Source organism: Vidua macroura, chromosome 26 (genome assembly GCF_024509145.1).
Source record: "Vidua macroura isolate BioBank_ID:100142 chromosome 26, ASM2450914v1, whole genome shotgun sequence".
Classification (NCBI taxonomy): domain Eukaryota; kingdom Metazoa; phylum Chordata; class Aves; order Passeriformes; family Viduidae; genus Vidua; species Vidua macroura.
The window spans coordinates 2,369,050-2,389,165 of record NC_071596.1 but is presented as its reverse complement, the minus strand read 5'-3'; the positions used below and the strand labels follow the sequence as shown (position 1 = coordinate 2,389,165).

At 46.4% G+C, this 20,116-nt stretch overlaps 1 protein-coding gene across 4 annotated transcripts in view; it reads right to left on the bottom strand.

Moving 5' to 3' along the window:
- DOT1L (DOT1 like histone lysine methyltransferase) overlaps positions 1 to 20,116 on the bottom strand; it is a 79,786-nt gene that overhangs the window by 14,257 nt on the left and 45,413 nt on the right. For 2 of the 4 annotated variants that reach the window (XM_053999711.1, XM_053999714.1), the window contains exons 12-25: positions 19,184 to 19,225; positions 17,641 to 17,724; positions 15,481 to 15,715; positions 14,607 to 14,720; positions 13,123 to 13,214; positions 10,259 to 10,360; positions 9,571 to 9,708; positions 8,579 to 8,704; positions 7,200 to 7,681; positions 6,411 to 6,534; positions 5,498 to 5,644; positions 4,127 to 4,253; positions 2,173 to 2,777; positions 195 to 400 (exon numbers count right to left, since the gene is read on the bottom strand). In XM_053999711.1, coding sequence (XP_053855686.1) covers positions 195 to 400; positions 2,173 to 2,777; positions 4,127 to 4,253; positions 5,498 to 5,644; positions 6,411 to 6,534; positions 7,200 to 7,681; positions 8,579 to 8,704; positions 9,571 to 9,708; positions 10,259 to 10,360; positions 13,123 to 13,214; positions 14,607 to 14,720; positions 15,481 to 15,715; positions 17,641 to 17,724; positions 19,184 to 19,225 — 2,624 coding nt within the window. The remainder of the gene's footprint in view (positions 1 to 194; positions 401 to 2,172; positions 2,778 to 4,126; positions 4,254 to 5,497; positions 5,645 to 6,410; positions 6,535 to 7,199; positions 7,682 to 8,578; positions 8,705 to 9,570; positions 9,709 to 10,258; positions 10,361 to 13,122; positions 13,215 to 14,606; positions 14,721 to 15,480; positions 15,716 to 17,640; positions 17,725 to 19,183; positions 19,226 to 20,116) is intronic. The other 2 variants (XM_053999712.1, XM_053999713.1) reach the window with 2 other exon arrangements.

Sequence of the window (20,116 nt, the reverse complement as noted above, 5' to 3'; positions counted from 1 at the left end):
AGCAGCAGCAGGTTCCCACATTCTACTGCCTGAATACCTTCCCTGTTCACAGCTTCAGCCACATAAGAGGTTTGGGATAATGGATGGGCCCTCAAGCAAGGAGAACAAAGAGGCTTAAACACACCCCTCCTGCTGAGAGCAGTGTCATCAGCCCTGAGAGAAACCCTACCCTGAAACTGTGCCTGTGCATTCACCTGCTGCTATTGTGCTCATCCTCAGAGCCCTGCTCGTCATCCGATGTCAGGGGGGAGTAATGGACACCGTTGCTCTGAACGAGGGGCTTCTCTTTTTTCAGCACTGGGGGCTGGTCATTGTCCTGGTAAGGAACAGGAGAGTTCTTCAGGGAGTTTTCAGGAGAGGAAATGGCTGTTATTTCTAAGGGCTGGTTAATGTTATTGACCTGGGTGAGAAGGAAAGAAAGCAGTTACACATGAGAGTATCCCTGGAAAAGCATTTTGTTAAGGATTTTAATGCAGGTTTCACTTGCTCTGGGACATCCAACAGCTGCTTGTTTAGCACTGCTGCTGCTGTCTTCCACCTCCTGCATTAGAACCTGGGGTGAAAGCTCAAATGTAACTTGGTAAAATTGCTAATTTTCCTTCTTTGATTTCGTGTTTGACATCAGAAATGACGACCTGGGATAAACCTTTTCCTCTCAAACTACACTGCAGGATCACACGCACACAACTCTCTAGCTGGCTTCATTAGCAAGAATGCCATATGCTTCTGGCACTCCTCTGCTGTTTAGTCAATCTTAGCTTAAACTATTTTCAAAATATTGAATTTACAGTCTCAAAAATCAACTTCACTGCAGAAACAAGCTCTTTGTCATGAGGGAAGAGATTAATTTTTAATCCTCTGACAGCAAAAAGCTCTTTGAAGACGTTCTGCTTATACACAAACTGTTCACCAACTTAGTGAAAATGAGAGGCAGGAGAATTGCTGCAAAGAGCCTTCATGGCAATTATCCCTTGTGGAATCCTCTGATTCCTTCCCCCTCATGGAAATCCCCAGAGCCTTGCCTTGGAGAGACTTACCACAGTCTTTCCATAGTCTTACCATAGAGACTTTCCCCACCTGAGTGGACAGAAAAGACTTCCCCATGGAGTCTTGCACAACACGGATCCATCCCAGTTCCTTCCCCCATATGTCCCAACTTCCCCTGGTTTCTCCTTTCCCTGTTGGTTGCGGTATCCCTGGTGGCCAGCCCATCTTCCCTGAAAGCCAATGCCCTCTGCCCTGCCCCTGGTACCACCCCTGTGCCCTCCCCTACCTAAACCTTGTGCAGTGCACATCGTTTGTCTTTTGTCCCTGGTTTCCCTCCAGCATGCTGAAATGAACCTTGCTGGAACTGACCATATGTTATAGATACATATTCTAATATTGGCTTTTTACAAATATTAAAATGGATTTTTAATGTGTGATGTTGTAGTAAATGTGTTATAAATATATAGTCTTCATTTCTGTTACTAATTAAGCTTAGACATAGTAGTGAAATAGCTGATATAAGTGTGCTTGTGTTAAAATGCCTGCTTGGATGGGCTAACATCCAATGAACACAGGATCAGGACACCTGTACAGATCTGCCAATTATCAGCACTCACTGTCTGAAGAAAGTGTGGACCAAGGCCTGAACTGGAAGTGATAAAGTGATAAAATGATAAAGTGATAAAGAAAAGGAACCAAAGGAACCAAAACCACAGCCAAGAAACACAAATGCTCTACAAAGGCGAACCCAAGGAGAGGCCATGTTCCTGGAATATGCAAACTAGTTTATGGATATGCATAATGGTCTATGAATTTGCAATGGGCTGATGGAAGGGAAAAGGTATTTAAGGGGTATCCCCAAAAATAACAGGGTGCTCTTGGCTGAGTGCCAAGATGCACCTGCCCGTAGTAACCTTTGCTCCATGGTCCTTGTCTCCTATTGTCCTTTATTAAACTTCTTAAATTTTCACATCATACAAAAGGCCCTTCTGCCTCTCTTTGCTGAGCTTGCCATGGTGAGTGTGGTGTGTGTGGACTTGACTGCCTTCCCTGAATGCTTTCCCAAACAGCTTTTCCACAGGGAAAGGGGAACAGGTAACAGCAAGCACCCTCTAAACCCCCTGCTGCTACGATCCCAAATTCCAAGAGCTCTCCCAAAGCCCAGCTGGTGCCATGGGCCCTTACCATGGAGTTGATATTGAGCGGTGACCCCGAGGGCTGCGTAAAGAGCCCGGCCACCGAGGGCAGGGGTTTGCGTTTCGGGGAGACGGCGGCGTTCCCGCTGGCATTCCCAGTGGAGGATCTCTTCCGCCGGCCCCGCTTCTTCCCGTCCTGCGCGTGGGCCTGGCCGCCCTCCGGCCGGGCGCTGCCGGGCACGGGGCTGTGCTTGCTGGAAGGGGATTGTTTTACATGTCCTGTATTAGGAGAGATTGTAAAGATGATTCTCCTCTTGGCCTCGTTCTCAGGATCTGAAAACGCTGCATCAGACTGCAGGTCCCCCTTTGTTCCTTCGGCAAAGATCTTCTGAGCCTCTGCACTCTGCAGTCCCCCTGCCAGGCTCTGGGCCGGGCCACTTAAGCGGGGGCTCGAGTGCTGCTGAGCAGGGGAGTTCTGCCCAGAGTTCCTCATCATTAGCAAAGGATGTTGTGGAGTGGAACTCCGAGACCCTACAGAGTTAAAGAGACTCCCAGAGTCGTCCAGAGCTGCCTGATCAACACTATGGTTAAGATGGGCTGGGCTGTTTGTAAGATTTCCATTGACTGCCACGGAGCCAGAAGAGTAAGAAAAACCTGTTGAGAGGGAAAGTATAGATCATTGCTGGGGCTGAGCGAGAGAGAGGTCACTGAGTACAGGGCTGGGAGGGCCAGGAGGGATTCCAGCTCTGCCTGGAGAACAGCCAGTGGCCCTGGATTACACGGGAAACACACAGCTGCTTTTCCACGGGGCAGTGAGAACGTGGCTCTCTGGGTGCTGAGGTGCCAGCTGGGACTTAGGGACTTCCACTGCTCTCTTGCCAGTTCAGGAAAATTCACCTGGTATATGGAGGTATCCCATAGAACATGTGCTTCTCTCAGTTTTACATGGAATTCAAGTTTAAGCTTTGTTTGAACTATTACCCCTTTTGAAATCAGGGCTCCTCTACTCTTATCTCCTTCCTTTCATCAAGGAAATGGATGGCCAGACTCGGTCCTTCCCTTCCCCAAAAAGAGAAGGACTTTGCCATCCACACAGCCCACCTCCTCCAAATTCAACAAAAGGCTGGGACTTAGGAAGTGACAGAGGACCTTCAAAGACATAGTGGCAGAAAAATTCCACAAGGGAGGAATCTTGGGAAGGGAATTCAGTGTTTGTCATAAGGTATCATAAATGGGTTTAGGGCTCTAGGATGGCCTGGGCTCGCTAAATGAAAAGGGCAGAAGGGAAAAACATGGTAATGGTTTACAACAAGTGTTTTTATATACTTCATTTGCTTTATAGAAAACTGCAGCCAAGCCCTTTGCAAAGCAGATACTAAAACAACCCAAGCCCCTCAGGAATGGTAAACACTGAGAACAAAAGCACTCTTTGGTGAGGGATCAGCTGTAGAACCTACTTTTCCTGGCCCACAAGATTCCCAGAGTAGCTAGAGACCATGATTTCCACAGATGAGTGAGTCAGAAGCAATGTCTGCACCTAAAGGGATCCCCATCCTCTCCCATTTGAGCTTTTCCCACCCAGGTTGTTGTGCCTTTACAGCTGCTCACAAGGCACCTCCATAACATGCCCCCAAAAATTCATTCTGCTATTTAAAGGCCCTGTAAAATAAAACTTCTAGAGCCAGATCACCAGCTCAGCTCACAGCTGTGCAACACTCTGCAGGTTTGCCACACTGTAAACCTGTGGGAATCTCTGGATCCCCACAGAATTTACAAAGCAATTGTTTAATTACAAGTAAAGGCACATCAATCCAACCCTTTATGCCAGATGCACCCAAGCTGGAGGCACATCAGAGCATCATCCATGAGTTTCTGGTCTCACCCACAGTTATCCAGCACTCCAGAGCCTCCAGAACCTGGCAAGAAGTGCTTGGAAAACTCAGCTGGGTGTATTTGGGTGCTGCCCCAACAGAGGAGCAGCTGTGCACAGGTGAGGCTGTTACCTGAGGTAGCCAAAGCCAGAGGCTTGTTTCCAGCAGCATTGCTTATGCCATTATGAGAACTAGCACCAATCTGCTTTTCAAGTGTCGATGAGTCTCTGCTCTGGTGAACTGGGCTGGGTGTGCTTCTCTGGGGAGAGAAACAGGCATTTCAGGAGACAGCATCAGAAATCTCCAGCTTAAACCAAATTCACATGCATTAGTACATGTGCCTGGGAAGGGGCTCTGCTTCCTGTATACCCTAGATTCAGCTTGTTTTGAGAAAAGCATGGATCAGCACATCATGGCCCCAGATGTAGTGATTAACTATACTGCAGTAGTATCTCACACACAGCAGGCACCATGCAGACAGAGGCTCCTCATCACAGGATATTTGACTCAGGACAGCTCTGCCAGGAGCAGGAATGGCTCAGCCCACTGCTGCAGCACGGAGGAGACTGATGGTTCTATCATGTCCCCAGGTCTGTGCTCACAAAGCTCCCCAAAACAACCCCAAAGGGAACATGAAGTGCACCCAGCCATGTTCTCTGGGACATTCTCTGAGGATGTTCTCCTAAACATGGAAAACACTTGAAATGGCAGCCTGAACAAACAGGGAGGTGCCACCCAGGGCTGGCACTGCCCTAAGGACACCCAGAGCTGAGCAGACTCTGGTTCTGCTAAAGCCAGAAGTCTTCAGCTGGAAAAATGCAACGGATTCAATATTGTGAACCAACTCCAGCTTTCCCAATCTGGGATTGAAAGACAAGCCATGGATGGATTCTAACTCAGAGCTCTCAAAAAAGCAGCAAATGCTTCTCAGTTCTCTGCTGCAGCACTTCTGTGACAAACTGGTGTGAGAGACTGGACCAGGCTTTTTTGAACTCCTCCTCCACTCAGAGAGGCAAGGACTTGTCACATCTCAAAAAGAGATGGCCCCAGAAGATTTCTGCTACAGAGCAGCCACTCACATGTGAGTATCACAGCCCCAAGGGGCTGCTCAAGCTCACCCTGCACACGTGTGAGGAGAACAGGCAGCTTTGAGGTGACTGACACAGAAGAATCCTCTCCCAGGTTCCTGCAGAAAGCAGGGCTAAGAACTAATTGACACATGCAATTCTCTGCTTCCACTGCCACAAACTCTCAGGCTTTTCACCAGACACACATTCCAGACTAGGCTCTCCTTCCTGGCTGAACCCCCCTCCACCCCACAGAGAAAGGAGAGGAAAAATCTACAGAATCCAAGAGCCAAGAGGATGCATCCCCCAGCAGCCTCCCCCGAGGAGCAGACCTCCAGGATTAGCAGCCCATGGAGGATCCTGGGGCACAGCACCCCATTCCTGCCCACTGGGATTTTAGTTAGGGATGGAAAGTGTTTGACAATCCCTTACTCACCACCTTCTCAACACGGCTAGGTAGGACTACGCTGGCCAGAGGGATACTAACAGGGAGTTTATTGGGCTGCACTGTGCTCAGAGGAATACTGATAGGGAGGCTGGTGATAGTTTCTCCATTACTCACAGAGGTTCTCTCTCTCAAAACCTGTAAAACCAAAAGAGAAAGCTAAGTTCTTACACAGGATACTGAAAAGGTTTTTTTAGGTAATGATAACCAGCTCATTTCTTTGTATGTGTTATTCCCCCACTCCTTTATTTTTAAAGGAATTTTTTAAGGAATGACTGTACATCAGACAGGGCAGGCGTGGAGCAGCTTGGTTACCAGCACCAGGCTCCTGGGACAGCAACATCCCACAGCACAGAAATGGGTAAATTAATGCCACTGCTGGCCCCCAGCATCAGGAAAAGGAAGCCTTAGGCAAGCTCATTTCCCTGTGTTTTGGTTCGAGCTCTGTGAAAAGCACTCAGATGTCAGATTTTGTATCTTGAGGCCCTCTGTAGCAGCCAGATGCATTTCCATGGCAACCTGCTACTGCAGGGCACCTGCTGCTCTGTGAGCCCCAATATGCTCCATGGCTGCACCAATTACATGCACCATATTTTTTACTCTTTATTTTTATAACTATGAAAGAGCCTCATTTCCCAGTTCAAGCAGACACGTGCCAGATCAAACAGCAGTCCCACTGCATTACTGGTGCTCAGAAAGGAGCACATCTTTCTCTCCCTCTGACCAGCTCTGATTTATTGCATCACTGTATTTTGTGTCATTTCCCATGCCAAGCTGGCCACAGAATGCAGTATTCCTGTATTTTCCAGCCTGGCCAACCCTGCATTTTCCAGGCCATTGCTGCTTTTTCCAGTCTGCCCTTTGTTGCCCCAGGGGCAGCACTGAGCAGCAGCAGATCCTTTACCTTCTCTCCTGCACTGGGTAAGGCCGCGGGGGAGGAGGGCCGAGTTTCCTGAGGACTCAGCTTTATGCCATTTGCAATTCCAGGGCTTGGATATGTAAGGCCATTCTCTTTGACATGTTCAGCTCTGGAAGAGAGATGTACAATTGTCAGGTTCCAAAAGCCAGTGACAAGGAATTCCTGTACCACACTCAAGGCACTGCCCCACCTTATTTACTCCATTAGCTCTCACTGCTCATTTTTGTGAAACAAAAGCTTTTAAAAACAGATCAACCTCCACTTTGAAAAATATCTTTTCCCAATCTAAATTACCAGTGCTATTACTACCACCTGTTGCAGTAAGGTAGAAAAATTATAAAGAAAGGCCTGCTCTCCTGGAATCAGTGGCTGGCCTTGTCAAGCCAGCACTTTGCAAGTTCCCATGTGAAAGCAATCCTGGTGTGAGCATTTCGTTAACATAACAATCTGTTCCTGGGTAAAAACAACCAGCACCTGTAAAAACTGGTTTTAGATAGAAAAATGAAAACTATCTCTCACAAACAACTTTTCTTGCACACACACACAGGGATTTGAGTCACCAATCAATACAGGGTAACAACTTGTTAATAACTAATAAAGTAATTGGTAAGAAAGCTACTGACTAATTGGAGTCACACACGAGGTCTGTATAAAAATGGATAAAACTGTATAAAAATGAGTGATGTGAATAAAGAAGGGGCTTTTCCCAGCACGAAGAAAATGGAGTCCATGTGATTAATTCTGATATCTACCCTCCCTCCCCACCCCTCTCACCTCTGTATCTCATTAGCTGTTGCTCTTCCATTGATGCCATGGTCCTGATTCAAGTGTCTGCGCAGGGCGATTTTAGCAGGGGAGAACCTGGTGTAATCAGGGAGGGACAGGCTGGTCACCTTGTCTGTCTTCTGCCTGCTGCTGTGGTTGGGGGTGCAGGGCACGATGTCTTGGTCCAGGTGGGAGTTGGGGTACTGGGGGGTGTTCTGCTTGGACGAGGGCCGGCTGAAGGCGTGCTGGAGCTCGTAGGGGGTGGCGTGGCCGTTCATGGACAGCTCGGGGCTCATGCCATTGATGTGGGGCATGGGGAACTTGGAGCACTCCAGCTCCAGCTGGAACCTGCCGTGCTCAGCCTCGGGGTCACGGCTCAGGTGGCTTTTGCTGTGCAGCTGCACTGACAGGGGCTCCTCTGAGGGCGTGTAGGACTTGAGCTGCAGCAGCTCCTGCTGCCGCTGACTCTTCTCGAGTTCCACGATGCTGATCTTTAAATGAAGGGGAAAACAAATATTAAATACTATACCTAATAATTCTATCACATTATGGAGTTTTGATTCCAAATTCTTCTAAGTAAAGGTGTTTCTCCTTCTGGGAACAATGCAGAACAAGGGACCCAAAGTTTGAGAGAAAATTTCTGCTCTGAGCTTAAGACCAAAAGGCCCAGGTGAGGGGATTGGCTCAGAGACCCTGAGAAAGAACATTTCAGATCTTAAAACCAAAAGGAAAATATCTCCAACTTACAGAGAGAGTCTGGAGTACCTCAGTACTGCACAGTCACTCCATGCCAAGGCATCCAGCAAAATAATGGCATAGCTCTGGAGCCAATCTCACAGGGAAAGAAAAGCTCTTCACTCAAAGGAGTTCAATTTCTTGTCACTATGAGAAATGTCACTCTGGGGGAAATGATTCCCACCCTATCCCTGGAAGTGTCCAAGGCCAGGTAGGATGGGGCTTGGAAGAACCTGGAATGGTGGAAGGTGTCCCTGCCCATGGCAGGGGTGGAATGAGATGAGCTTTAAGGTCTCTTCCAACCCAAACCAGTCTGGGACTCTGTGATTCCTGAACTGAGACATCAGAGAACACACAAAAATCATCAGCTTGTGATTTTTAATTATATGTAGTGATAAACCATGATTCCTCCTTCCACAGCATCACCAAGGAATCAGTTCATGCTATCTAGTGCCTTTACAAGTTATCTACATCCTTATTTACTAAAATCCTCTAATAGAAAGCTCAGTCTCTGGGGGAATAAAAAAAGAATAAACAAAAAAGCAGCACCTGGCTCATCCTTTCCCATCATATTTAGTGTAACACCCATAACTGGCCCATTGCCCAGGGGCTACCCCAAACTGGTGACTCTGCATTTGTTTTTTGATCCCTACCTGCAGTTCCAAACAGTGCTTTTGCTTCTCAGAAATCTGATTCTTCAAGGCCTGCTTCTCTTTCAGTAAGTTCTCCAGTGACAGTGTTGACCAATCCAGCTTCAGTTCCTCACACCGAGCCTTCAGCTGCAGGGACACACAGGGACAGGGACAAAGAGGTCAGAACACAGCTCTCACCTCTGCACCCCACCTGGGGTCCCAGCTGAAAGCAGGAACTTTGCACTGAATGTACAAGAGCCTCTTAGCTCATTGAAAAGTCCTGCCAGCTTTGTGCAAGGGAGTGTGGCAGGAGGTGGCCTGGCTCTTTTCTAAGACTGCTCCCACATCCAGATAGTCCCCTCACCTTCCTTCTGAGGAGGCTCAGCCTGGAGAAAAGGAGGCTCAGGGGGGACCTTGTGGCTCTGCACAATTCCTGACAGGAGGGGACAGCTGGGGGGTCGGGCTCTGCTCCAGGGAACAGGGACAGGAGGAGAGGGAACGGCCTCAGGCTGGGCCAGGGGGTGTTTAGATGGATAAAATTTCCTCACTGAAAGGGTGGTCAGGAATTGGCACAGGGCAGTGGTGGAGTCCCCAGCCCTGGCAGTGTTCAAACAAGTGGCTGTGACACTTGAGGACGTGGTGTTTTGGTGACCATGGTGGTGGTGCTGCTTGATGGTTGGACTCGAAGGTCTTTTCCCACATTAATCTCTAAGTTTGAGTTACCAAGATGAGCAGCACAGAGCAAGCCCTGCACAAACTCCCTGCCCAGCCAGATCCAGACCCAGTGACATCTAGAGCTGTCTGGGGACATAGCTGAGGCCAGAGCCAACTGCCACCTCAGGATTTGCTATGGGGTCAATCAAAGGTAAAAAAGGACTCCTGCAGGTTTCCCCCCATCATCCCTCTGTTTCAAAGGACCCTGAGCAGCTGGGTGATGTTTCAGCCCCCAGCTTGTGCCCTGTCCTCAGCCCAAGGGCAGCATCCCCTGTTCCCAGCCCAGGAGCTGGACCCACCAGCTGCAAGCTCTGGTTCCTGAGTTCACTGTTGTCCTTCTCCAGCTGTTTTGTCTGTTCTTTCAGCTGCTGGTTGTGAGCAGAGATTTCCTTCTGAGCCTGGATCAGGTCATTGTATGTCAGAGCTTTAACTCCCAGCTAAAAGGTGAAGGGTGAGATCAGTCAATGAGGTCCTGACACCCTCATTCCTGGTGATTGCCCCATTCCCAAGTGACACTGAGGAGATCTGCAGAACTCTGCAGCTCTCAGGACCACCCCCAGCATTGTCCAAGGCACTTTGTGGCTGCTGGGGGATAACAAGGAAGGACACAAGGACCTTGGAGCTGCTGTTCCATCCCTTCACCTGTAAAACTGGCATTTAGGCTTTGCCAGCCAACACAAGTGTCTGTGGAGAGCCCCCACATTTGCCTCCTGTGCTCCTGAGCTAGGTTGGCAGCACAGAGTTAGTTTGAGCAGCAGAGGATGAATCCTTCACCAAACCCCACGTGGCTGTGGTTTGTCCCCTTCCTTGGGCACCAGGCACACACAATTTCAACAACAAACACAAAACATCACCAAAGAGTGACACAGATTGCACCTTTCTGAGCCTGATCTGCTGCAAAGCAGAAGCTGAAGAGCTGAGACTGCTCTGGACCAGAAATGCTTGCATGCAGCTGACTCAGAAACATCCCCCCCAGCACAGAGGTACCTCATCAAGCTTCTGCTGGAACAGGCGTTTGATTTCCTCTTTCTGGGCCTGGCAGTGGGTGAATAACTGCTGGGCTGTCCCCAGCAGCTGAGCATTCTTCTCCTGCAAGAGGGAAAAACCACACTTTTAGCACCAGCTGCAGCATGGGCCATCTCAAGGAGATTTGTGGAGCACTTTAGGAGTGAACCTGGATGCAGGAGAGCTCATCCAGCCCTGCCCCAGACTCCTGAGAGCCTGGATTTGTTGGGGTGTGATACTGGTGAAGTTACCTGAAAAGAGCTTTTAAGTTGGTTTTTTTGTCCTGTATGGTAAAATACAATCAAGATAGTCTTAGAAACTCATTTTTATCCTCCTAGTGCATCGTGAAACAGCAGCAATAATCACATCCCACAGAGCAGAAATAGAATTGGAAAAGATTATCTGCATGAAATCTGCTCCCAGCCAGGGAACTGGCTCTAAATCCCCAGAGCCCCAGTTCAGAGTTTCCCTGTGCAATACTCATGGAAGAGATGCAGTAAATGAAAATACAACGGAGCAGGGAGGCAGGAACAAAGTCCTAAATAAGCCAAACCAGTTTTCCTACATGTGCCACCATTATTTCAGCAGGTCAGCTGAGCCACTCACAGCACGTTCCCTGCCCAGAACACTCCTTAACCAGGCCCCTGCTCCCTCAATCCGTGGCCATGCACAGCAAAGGGCAGGGTAGGACTGGCTGAAGAGCCTCATTTACCCAGCCCAAATGCAGGATTAGTGCAGCAAGCACAGGGAGCTTTGGGATTATCCTGTTCTCCACCTTGTGCTGCTGAGGCTGAGCAGGGATTGCACAGACTGAGCCATTAGTCCAGGAGAAGTGGGGAACAAGGGCAAAAAGCACCATGATCCTTTTAACCTTAATAATTCCATGACTGATCTTCCAAGAAGGGAAGCAGCAATTGGAAATTCCCCATCTGCAGGAACACACAGACCTGGCTTGGGAAAACAGTCCCTGCAATGCTAAAGGGGCTGCTCTGGGGGATGCTGGAAAATCATTTCTGTTTTCAACACGAGGCATTTCATTCAGGCTTCCCAGACACTGCAGGGGCTGACAGCTCCATCTAAGGGCACTCTGGGAAGCAGCAGCTGATTTCAAAATCATTATCACAGAGATTTTATTGTACTTAAAAACCTTCCTGTAAGAGGGAGTTACTGAACAGACCATACCCAGCCCCTCACCCAGCCAAGTTCTGCCTCTGTGAGGTTTAATTTGCCATGTAACACTCCATAAAAAATATTTTCATACTGAATTCCTTTTTTAACGTTTAAAAGTGTGGAGCAGCTGTTGGACACCATCACCAAGTGATGACTTTTCCACACTCCTCATTCATTCTCTGTGCAGGGCACAACCCTTGCACACCATAATTTCATTTGTGCAGGAGACAAGTTCACTTCATGTTGACTTTCCTGACAAGTGCAGAACAAGCAGAAAAATCTGCTGCTTAAGCAAAAAGATGAAAGTTCTAAGTGCTGATTGACTGTGAAAGCAAATGGAAATAAGCACAGAAAAAGAGGTTTCCATGAACACCAGACCAGCACCAACTATTTCTCAGTAAGGAATAGGGTGGCAAAAGTTAATCTCTCTCCTCTGGAGAGTTCCCAATGTGGAAAACACAATAAAAAAGCCCTGTGGCTTTTTTCTGACACTCTCACAAAGACTACAGAGTGAAGGAAAGCTCTCACAGGGAAGGTCAAAAGCTGGACCTGGACAGAATTCCAGACTGCTTTGGATTGGAAGGACATTAAGTCCCATCCAGTGCCACCCCTGCCATGGCAGGGACACCTCCCACTGTCCCAGGCTGCTCCAAGGCCCATCCAGCCTGGCCTTGGGCACTGCCAGGGATCCAGGGGCAGCCACAGCTGCTCTGGGCACCCTGGGCCAGGGCCTGCCCACCCTCAAAGGGAACAATTCCTGCCCAATATCCCATCCAGCCCTGCCCTCAGGCAGTGGGAGCCATTCCCTGGGTCCTGTCCCTCCAGGCCTTGTCCCCAGTCCCTCTCCAGCTCTCCTGGAGCCCCTTTAGGACCCTTTAGAGGTTTTAAGTGGAAGTTCAAGTTTAATTCTGAGCATTTTCTGAGGGAAAGCTCCTCTACAGAAGAAGCAGAACCGACTCATCAGGGCTAATTGATACAGCAGTGAAATCATTCATAACTGAGACAAAGCAAGACAAGGAGGTGCTCAGGCAGGAGATCTCCTCCCTCTGCTGGTGGCTCCATGGCAGACAAACATCCCAGTGCACAGCTCCAGGACTCTCCTTGCCTTTCCACGTCTCCCAGTCCCTGATTTGGGACATTTACACTTTGCCCATCAGTGCAATCCAGCACATTCTGATATCAATACCAAGGGTGCTGTGCTAGCTCCCCACAACCAGTGATGACACTTTGGGTTTCTTAATCCAATTTCCATGAACTATGGCTCACAGAATCCTGGAATTGGTTTGGCTTGGGAGGGACCCATCCCTGGAGGAGTCCAAGGCAGCTTGGACAGGGCTTGGAGCAGCCTGGGACAGTGGAAGGTGTCCCTGCCATGGCAGGGGTGGCACTGGATGGGCTCTGAGGTCTCTTCCAAGCCAAACCATCGAGGCATTCTGTGATTCTGTGTCAGCATTGCCAGCTGGGGGCACACAGGGAACAGGGGAGGTGCAGCTCTCTCGTTGTGCAGATTTAAACACACAAAAAGTGACTTCAGCAGCAAAATCCCCTGCCAGTTGTTCAGCCTAAGCAGGACTGGTGTAAATGCACACAATTCCCATCTCCAGCACTCTTCCCCACATCCAAGGAACTTCAGAGTCTGGTAATTTTGTTTAGAAATGTTAAAAAGTGAGACCCACCTTTTCCTGCTCCAGTAACTGTTGCAGACTTGCTTTGTACTGAGGAGTTTTCATGTATGCCATGAACTGCATGTATTGGATCTTAAAGGAGTCTGCAAAATAAATCAGATGAGGAATTCAGCAGGGGGTAAATGCCATGGCCCTGTTCACCCCTATTTCCTCCCTGGCCACCTCTCCTCACTTGTCTCTCCCTTGCTTTTGATTTGGACTCAAAGTCAGACTAAGCCATTAAAAATGAAAATAAACTAATAAATTTAAAAAAATAGATAAAATAAAAATGAATCAGATGAGGAATTTCAGCAGGGGTAAATGCCATCCCCTTGTTTACCCCTATTTCCTCCCTGGAAAATTGTCTCTTCCTTGCTTTTGATTTGGACTCTAAGTCAGACTAAGCCACTGAGGATGGATTTAGGAACATACTGAAAATGCCTCTCCTGGCACAAAAGGAACTCTTGGATCCATCAGGTCCAATGAAAGTCATGACCTCATCCACCCTGCCTTAAAACATTCCTCAAAATCACTGCTTTGCCACAAAATATCCCTCAAAATCTCTCTTTTACCAAAAAACATCACTCTTTTGCCACAGAATATTCCATAAAATATCCCTCAAAAAACATCAGTTTTTGCCGGAAAATATTCCTCAAAAAAATCACTCTTTTGCCACAAAATACCCTTCAAAATCACTCTTCTGCCACAAAATATCTCTCAAAATTACTCTTTGGCCACAAAACAGCCCTCAGAAATCCCTGTTTTGCCACAAAACATCCCTGAAAAAATCACTCTTTTGCCACAAAACATCCCTCAAAAAAAAATTTAAAAAATCATTCATTTGCCACAAAATATCCTTCAAAAATCCCTCTTTTGCCACAAAATATCCCTCAAAATCATTCCTTTGCCATAAAATATCCCTCTGAAATCACTCTTTTTCTCTCTCTTCCACAAGGAATCAGCCATAACTGGCACAACAGCAGGAGAGCACAAGATGAGGACACCTCTGATACACACAGGACCACTCTGCCAGATGCCCAGAGCATCCTGGACTGGCTCATGCCCAATGCCAGAAACAGCTGGGAGGGGACAGGCAGCAGAAGATAAACAAAAAAAAAAGCCTCCAGGTTTTCCCTTCAATCACCTCTTGCATTTTCTAACCACACCTTTGTGACCTCAGCCTCTCAGACAGGACCTCATTTATTGGCTCTGAGCTCAGCAGAGGAAATGGAGTGGTGTTCCCCAGGATTAAGAGAATGGCTTTATTTCAAATAAAGCTATTTTTGACTATTCCTGCTCAATCCAGGCTGGCTGCCTGTTGTGCCAAAGGAGAGCTGAACCAACATCAGAGAACAAAGAGTGAAACACCAGCTTCAGCAGGAGGGGGGACCTTGTGGTGCTGCCAAAGGATGTGGGGCAGGCAGGGGAAGGTGGGGAGGAGATAATCCCCCTTCTGCCCCATGCAAAAGCCCAAAGGGGAGGTGGGCAGGCCTTACCTAGCAGCTTCTGTAGTGCAGGGGGGGTGGGTGTCACCAGGAGCTGGTTGGACGAATGCCGTTGCACTTTAGGAGGTAGTTGGTAATATGGGCTATGAGGTGACTTGTAGGCATCTGGAGAGACACAAACACAACCTCAGGTCAGCACTCAGCATCTGGGACAAGGACAGGAGCTTTACCACTGAAAACATGGCACAGAATCCTGGAATTGGTTTGGCTTGGGAGGGACCCATCCCTGGAAGTGTCCAAGGCAGCTTGGACAGGGCTTGGAGCAGCCTGGGACAGTGGAAGATGTCCCTGCCATGGCAGGGGTGGCACTGGATGGGCTCTGAGGTCTCTTCCAAGCCAAACCATCGTGGCATTCTATGATTCTATGTCAGCATTGCCAGCTGGGGGCACACAGGGAGATTTGTAAGGAGATCCAGCAGCTTAGTCCATCAACACACAGCTCCAAACACGTCCACACACTGCTCCACACTGTTTGGAAGGGTGTCTGTGATCCATCCTAAGGGCAGCAGCTCAGAGAAGACAACAGCCCCAGCTCCTGGCTGAGTACCCACAGCCAGATCCCACCCCCAGCCCCATCAATACATTAATCACCATCAATCACCATGAATCCCACCCCCAAACCATCAACACGTGAATGCCATCACCATTAACACATTAATCACCATCAACACATTCATCCCACCCACATCCCCATGAGCACATCCATCAATCCCATCACCACCACCAAGACCTCAAGGGCAGCTTTGCTCTGGTGGCAACAGGGAGGCCATGCCACAAAATCCAACTCAACCTGGCAACAAAGGAAAAACCAGCACGTCCAGAGCTTCAGAGATTATCCAGGCTCTTGCAGCCCCCCTGCACTCACCCTGAGGAGAGGATGAAGATGTCTGGGAGACAGTCTGAGCATGCAGAAGTTCTAGTGCAGTTTGGTTCTTCTTGGTCTTGCGCTCAGTACTCGCCGTGTTCATTTTCTTGGGCCGCCCTCGTTTCCTCCCTGCCATTTTCCTGCCTTTCTTACTCAGCTTCTTCTTCCGGGCCTTGGAGGGAGATGGCTTTTTAACAGAATTCGCTGCAGCTTTTTCTTCTTCAGCACCAGAATCCTGAGATTTTGAAAAACTTTGGTCATTTCTACCTCCATATGCAGCATTCCTTTTCAGCCAACATTAATAATGGTGTTCCATTTTTAATAATGAAGCATAGTGTTTCATTGTTATTAATGAAATATATTTCTGATATTTTTTATATATATATATATATATATATATACATATATATATGATACATCAGGTCAGAAATAATGGTGTTTCATTGTTATTAATGAAATATATTTCTGATATTATATATATCATATCAGAAATAATGGTTTCATTGTTATTAAGGAAATATATTTCTGATATGATATATAACATCAGAAATAATAGTGTTTCATTATTATTAATGAAATATATTTCTGATATATAACATTAGAAATAATAGTGGTTTGTTGCTATTAATGAAACATATTTCTGATATTATATATACATGATATATATGATATATCATATCAGAAATAATGGAAATCTATTTCTGATATTTTATATATATCATATCAGAAATAATGGTGTTTCATTTTTATGAAATATGTTTCTGATATTATATATATATAATATATCATATCAGAAATAATGTTTCTGAAAGGAAACTGATGCATTGTAGTTCAATAACTTGACAGGGAAGTGGATTTGCTTGGGACAAGAGTTGTTCCCAAGGGGTTGGGCTCATTCTCTTCTGGACTTACTCATTGAGGGAAATGGATTTATAGAAAATTTTTAAAGTTTGACAGAAGGCTCACATAGTGTGTATCTGTATGTAAACTTTGAAATAAGAAATGCTGACTTAGAAATGCCAGGGAATAGGACAGACTTACTGAGAGAAATAGAACCAGAAAGAAGTTTTAAAAGGTTGCCTTACAAAAAGGACTAGATATTTTGGAGAAATAGAACTATGAAAGATGCATTGGAGTAGAACCCACGAGGGGTAATTTTAGATTATTGGCTTGAAGGCATTTACAGCATGGTGTAGCTCAAACTGATAAGCCAAAAAATGTTTATAATGTATTGTAATTAGGAAATAGTTGGCTTCTGATTGTGATGGTGTGAATGATAACATCTGTATTGTCTCACCCGTCACATGAGACTGAAAATGCAATAAAAGTTTTTAAAGCACCTCTCAGTTGCCACATCTAAGTCAGAAAAAAGTCTAGTCCAACAATTCATTAAAGAAAAGAAAATGCTGAGGGAGGGGAACTTCAGGTAGGAGTAGATGGGTATTGGGCAGGAATTGTTCCCTGGCAGGGTGGGCAGGCCCTGGCCCAGGGTGCCCAGAGCAGCTGTGGCTGTCCCTGGATCCCTGGCAGTGCCCAAGGCCAGGCTGGACAGGGCTTGCAGCAGCCTGGGGCAGTGGAAGGTGTCCCTGCCATGGCAGGGCTGGCACTAGATGGGCTTTGAGGTCCCTTCAAGACAAACTGTTCAGTGATTCTGTTAAATCTGTAGCTGCTGTCTAACAAAAGCTGATTATTCATCCTTCCCTGACTACATTCTTCAAATGAATTTCTCTCAAAACTCAGAGTACCATCAATGCTTTATATTTTTGGGCATGAACAGGCAGTGCATTTCTCACAGCATTACCCAAGAAAGGAAATGAGTCTTTGCAGAAGAAACCCAGCACACTCTGAACTCCATTCAGTGGGCTGTGACTCAGGGACAGCTCTGCAAACTCCTGCTGGATGCAAGCGAGGGTGGACAACCAACTATTCATCTTGCAACACCTTTTTTTCCTTTCCAAAATTAGTGGTGCAACTCCCAAGTGCAGCTTTTATTAACTCACTCCATCATATTTTTGGGCACAGCAACAGCTCCAGCAGTTTGTGTGCTCAGAGTAAAACCCAGCAGCCTTCCCACAGAGCCAGGCTTCTCCTGACTCAGAGCACGAGCTGGGGCTCAGCCACAGGAAACACACTCAGCACACAGAAATGCAGGATGGTCACCTTGTTTTCTTGGACCTTCGTTGGAGTCGTTGTGTTACTTTTGTTTTCTCGTTGTTGACGACGTCTAGCTGCCTCTTGTTCCTCCTGGGGAGAAGGGATGGGACATTTCACCATTTGCTCATGTGTTTATCACTTTTTCATATGCATCACCTTCTTTCCCAGCTTTGTTTTCCACAAGGGAACAAAATTCCCCTTGGCTCAGGTGAGAACAAATCCTTTTCCACCTCCAGAGGAGATTAAATCTCAACCTCTTCCTATATTCTCCCCTCCCAGCCCCATCCTGCTGTATCAGGTTTCATCTGTACTATTATTATTATTATTATTATTATTACTATTATTATTACTATTATTATTACTATTATTATTACTATTATTATTATTTAGTTTAATTATTTAATATACAAATAATAATATATAAATAATATAGTGAGTATATATAAAAATATAGTGTCTATAAATAATAATTACTATTAATAGAACTATTGAAGAATAATAATAATAACAATAACAACAACAACAACATTTCAATAGCTTCCCCACATCCCCAACATTTCATGGTAACACTCCAAAAATCTTCCATGACTGGAAATGGCAAAGCCATTAATCATCATCTCATTCAACTTCAGCCAAGTTTATTGAGGTGACTAATAGAAAAATAACACAGCAACTTTCCAGGCTGATTTTCTCCCAGGCTGACAGGAAATTTCCCTGTTCAGGAAAAATCTCACTTCTTTCAGACAGGAAATTTCCAAGAGCTCAGTCAAATTCTTTCCTGCACCTTCCAGGTGAGGTTTAATCTGCATAAGATTTCTGGCAATTCCAACACTCCTTTGATTTAAGCACATTATCAGTGGAAAGGTTTAATTGTGAAAAGCAGGGAAGGTCAGAAGTACCCTGTTTTTTTTTTTCTCTAACAAGTCTTTTTTGTCCCAAATTTGAGTGGGGCAATCTGAAATAATTCCCTTTCAGAGCCCCCATGAGTCTGTTCTTACAGAGCCAGTCAGCCTGAGGATGAACATTCAACTGAAATTTTAAATTAAGTGGCCTCACTTAATTCTCTTCCTGGGAATCCATTGATTATTTCAGGTTAACACAGCCCTGCACAGTCCCAAAAACTCTCTGGCATTTTAATTCCATGTGAAACAGCCCAGACTGCAGCAAATGACAACTCACTCTGTGCCTCCAATGGCACGTCCCAAAAGGAACATTTCAGAGCTTCATTTCAGGAGCTGAGCACTGGGACAGATTCAAACCATCATTCCCTTCTTTAATTCCAGTTCTTTAAGGAAGAAATAGCTCATTACAGACCTCCAGTGCAAGGTAAAAGCACCTTGGGGCTGCCCCATTAATTCTCTATTAGAAATCCCTTGGACACGATTGAATTAGTGCTTGATGGCATCTGAGACTTCCCTTCAATTAGCTCCATGTTCTTTGCCTACCAAGAAAATCTGATTTCCAATCAATTCTGTCCACCTGTGATTAAATTCCTCACAGTGGCTGCTCCCTTACTTTGAGTTTTCTACAGAAAATGATTGAAACTTACCCTGAGTTTTGGATTTTTGAGACTAGAAAAATAGTTTTCAAGCTGAAAATAGAAAGAGAAGAGAGTCATCCTCAAAGCCATGACAGATGAACACAGAAGAATATTAGCTTAAAACAAGTGCAGAACTGCAGAAATTCTGACTGCTTTGCTTCTGATAAGCTACATCAAGAAGCCATTTACATTCATTCTTTTCAGGCACCCAGCCTGTTGTGTAACAGGGCATAATCCAACCTCTACAAGGTTTTATCATCCCCACCACTGCCTGGCCTTGTTTTAAAGCTTTGTGTCACATATCTCCCCTCAGCAGAGGCTGATTTTCAATGAAGTTATTTTCACTGAAGCTGCTGCACCCTCGTACTCCACCATTTATCTGCACTCTGGCACATTCCTGAACAAAAGCTTTATTAGACACAGCAGAGTAAGGAAAACAGCATTACTGTCCCACTGCAAAAACCTCGGGGTGGGACAAATGATTTGTCCACAAATTTTTTCATTTCCAAAGGGCTTGTTGGGTTTTATGAGGAGCTTGGGGGATTTTTTTTTGGGGGGGGGGGGGGGGGTTGGTGTTTTTTGGTGGGGAAGGGGGCTGTTGCATGGGTTATTTATTGTTGTTGGTTGGTTTGGGGTTTTTTTTTGTTCGTTTTCTTTAATAAAAAAAAACAGTGAATGCATCATCATTGTTATGGAGCTTGGGTTGCTTCTACAGCAGCTGAGACTTTTACTAAAATTGAGATTTGCTGGTTGAATATGACTGAATGAAATGGTCTGCGCACCACAGAGGAATCAAAGCCCCACTGAGTCTTTGCCTGTGAGGAAATGACAGCAGGAGAGCTCAAATCTGAGCAGCTGCAGGAGGAATTTTATCAGTGAATCTCTGCAGCTTCAGTAAATCAGCTCTGCCCTTAACCCCAGGGTGTGTGCAACCCTGGAGCA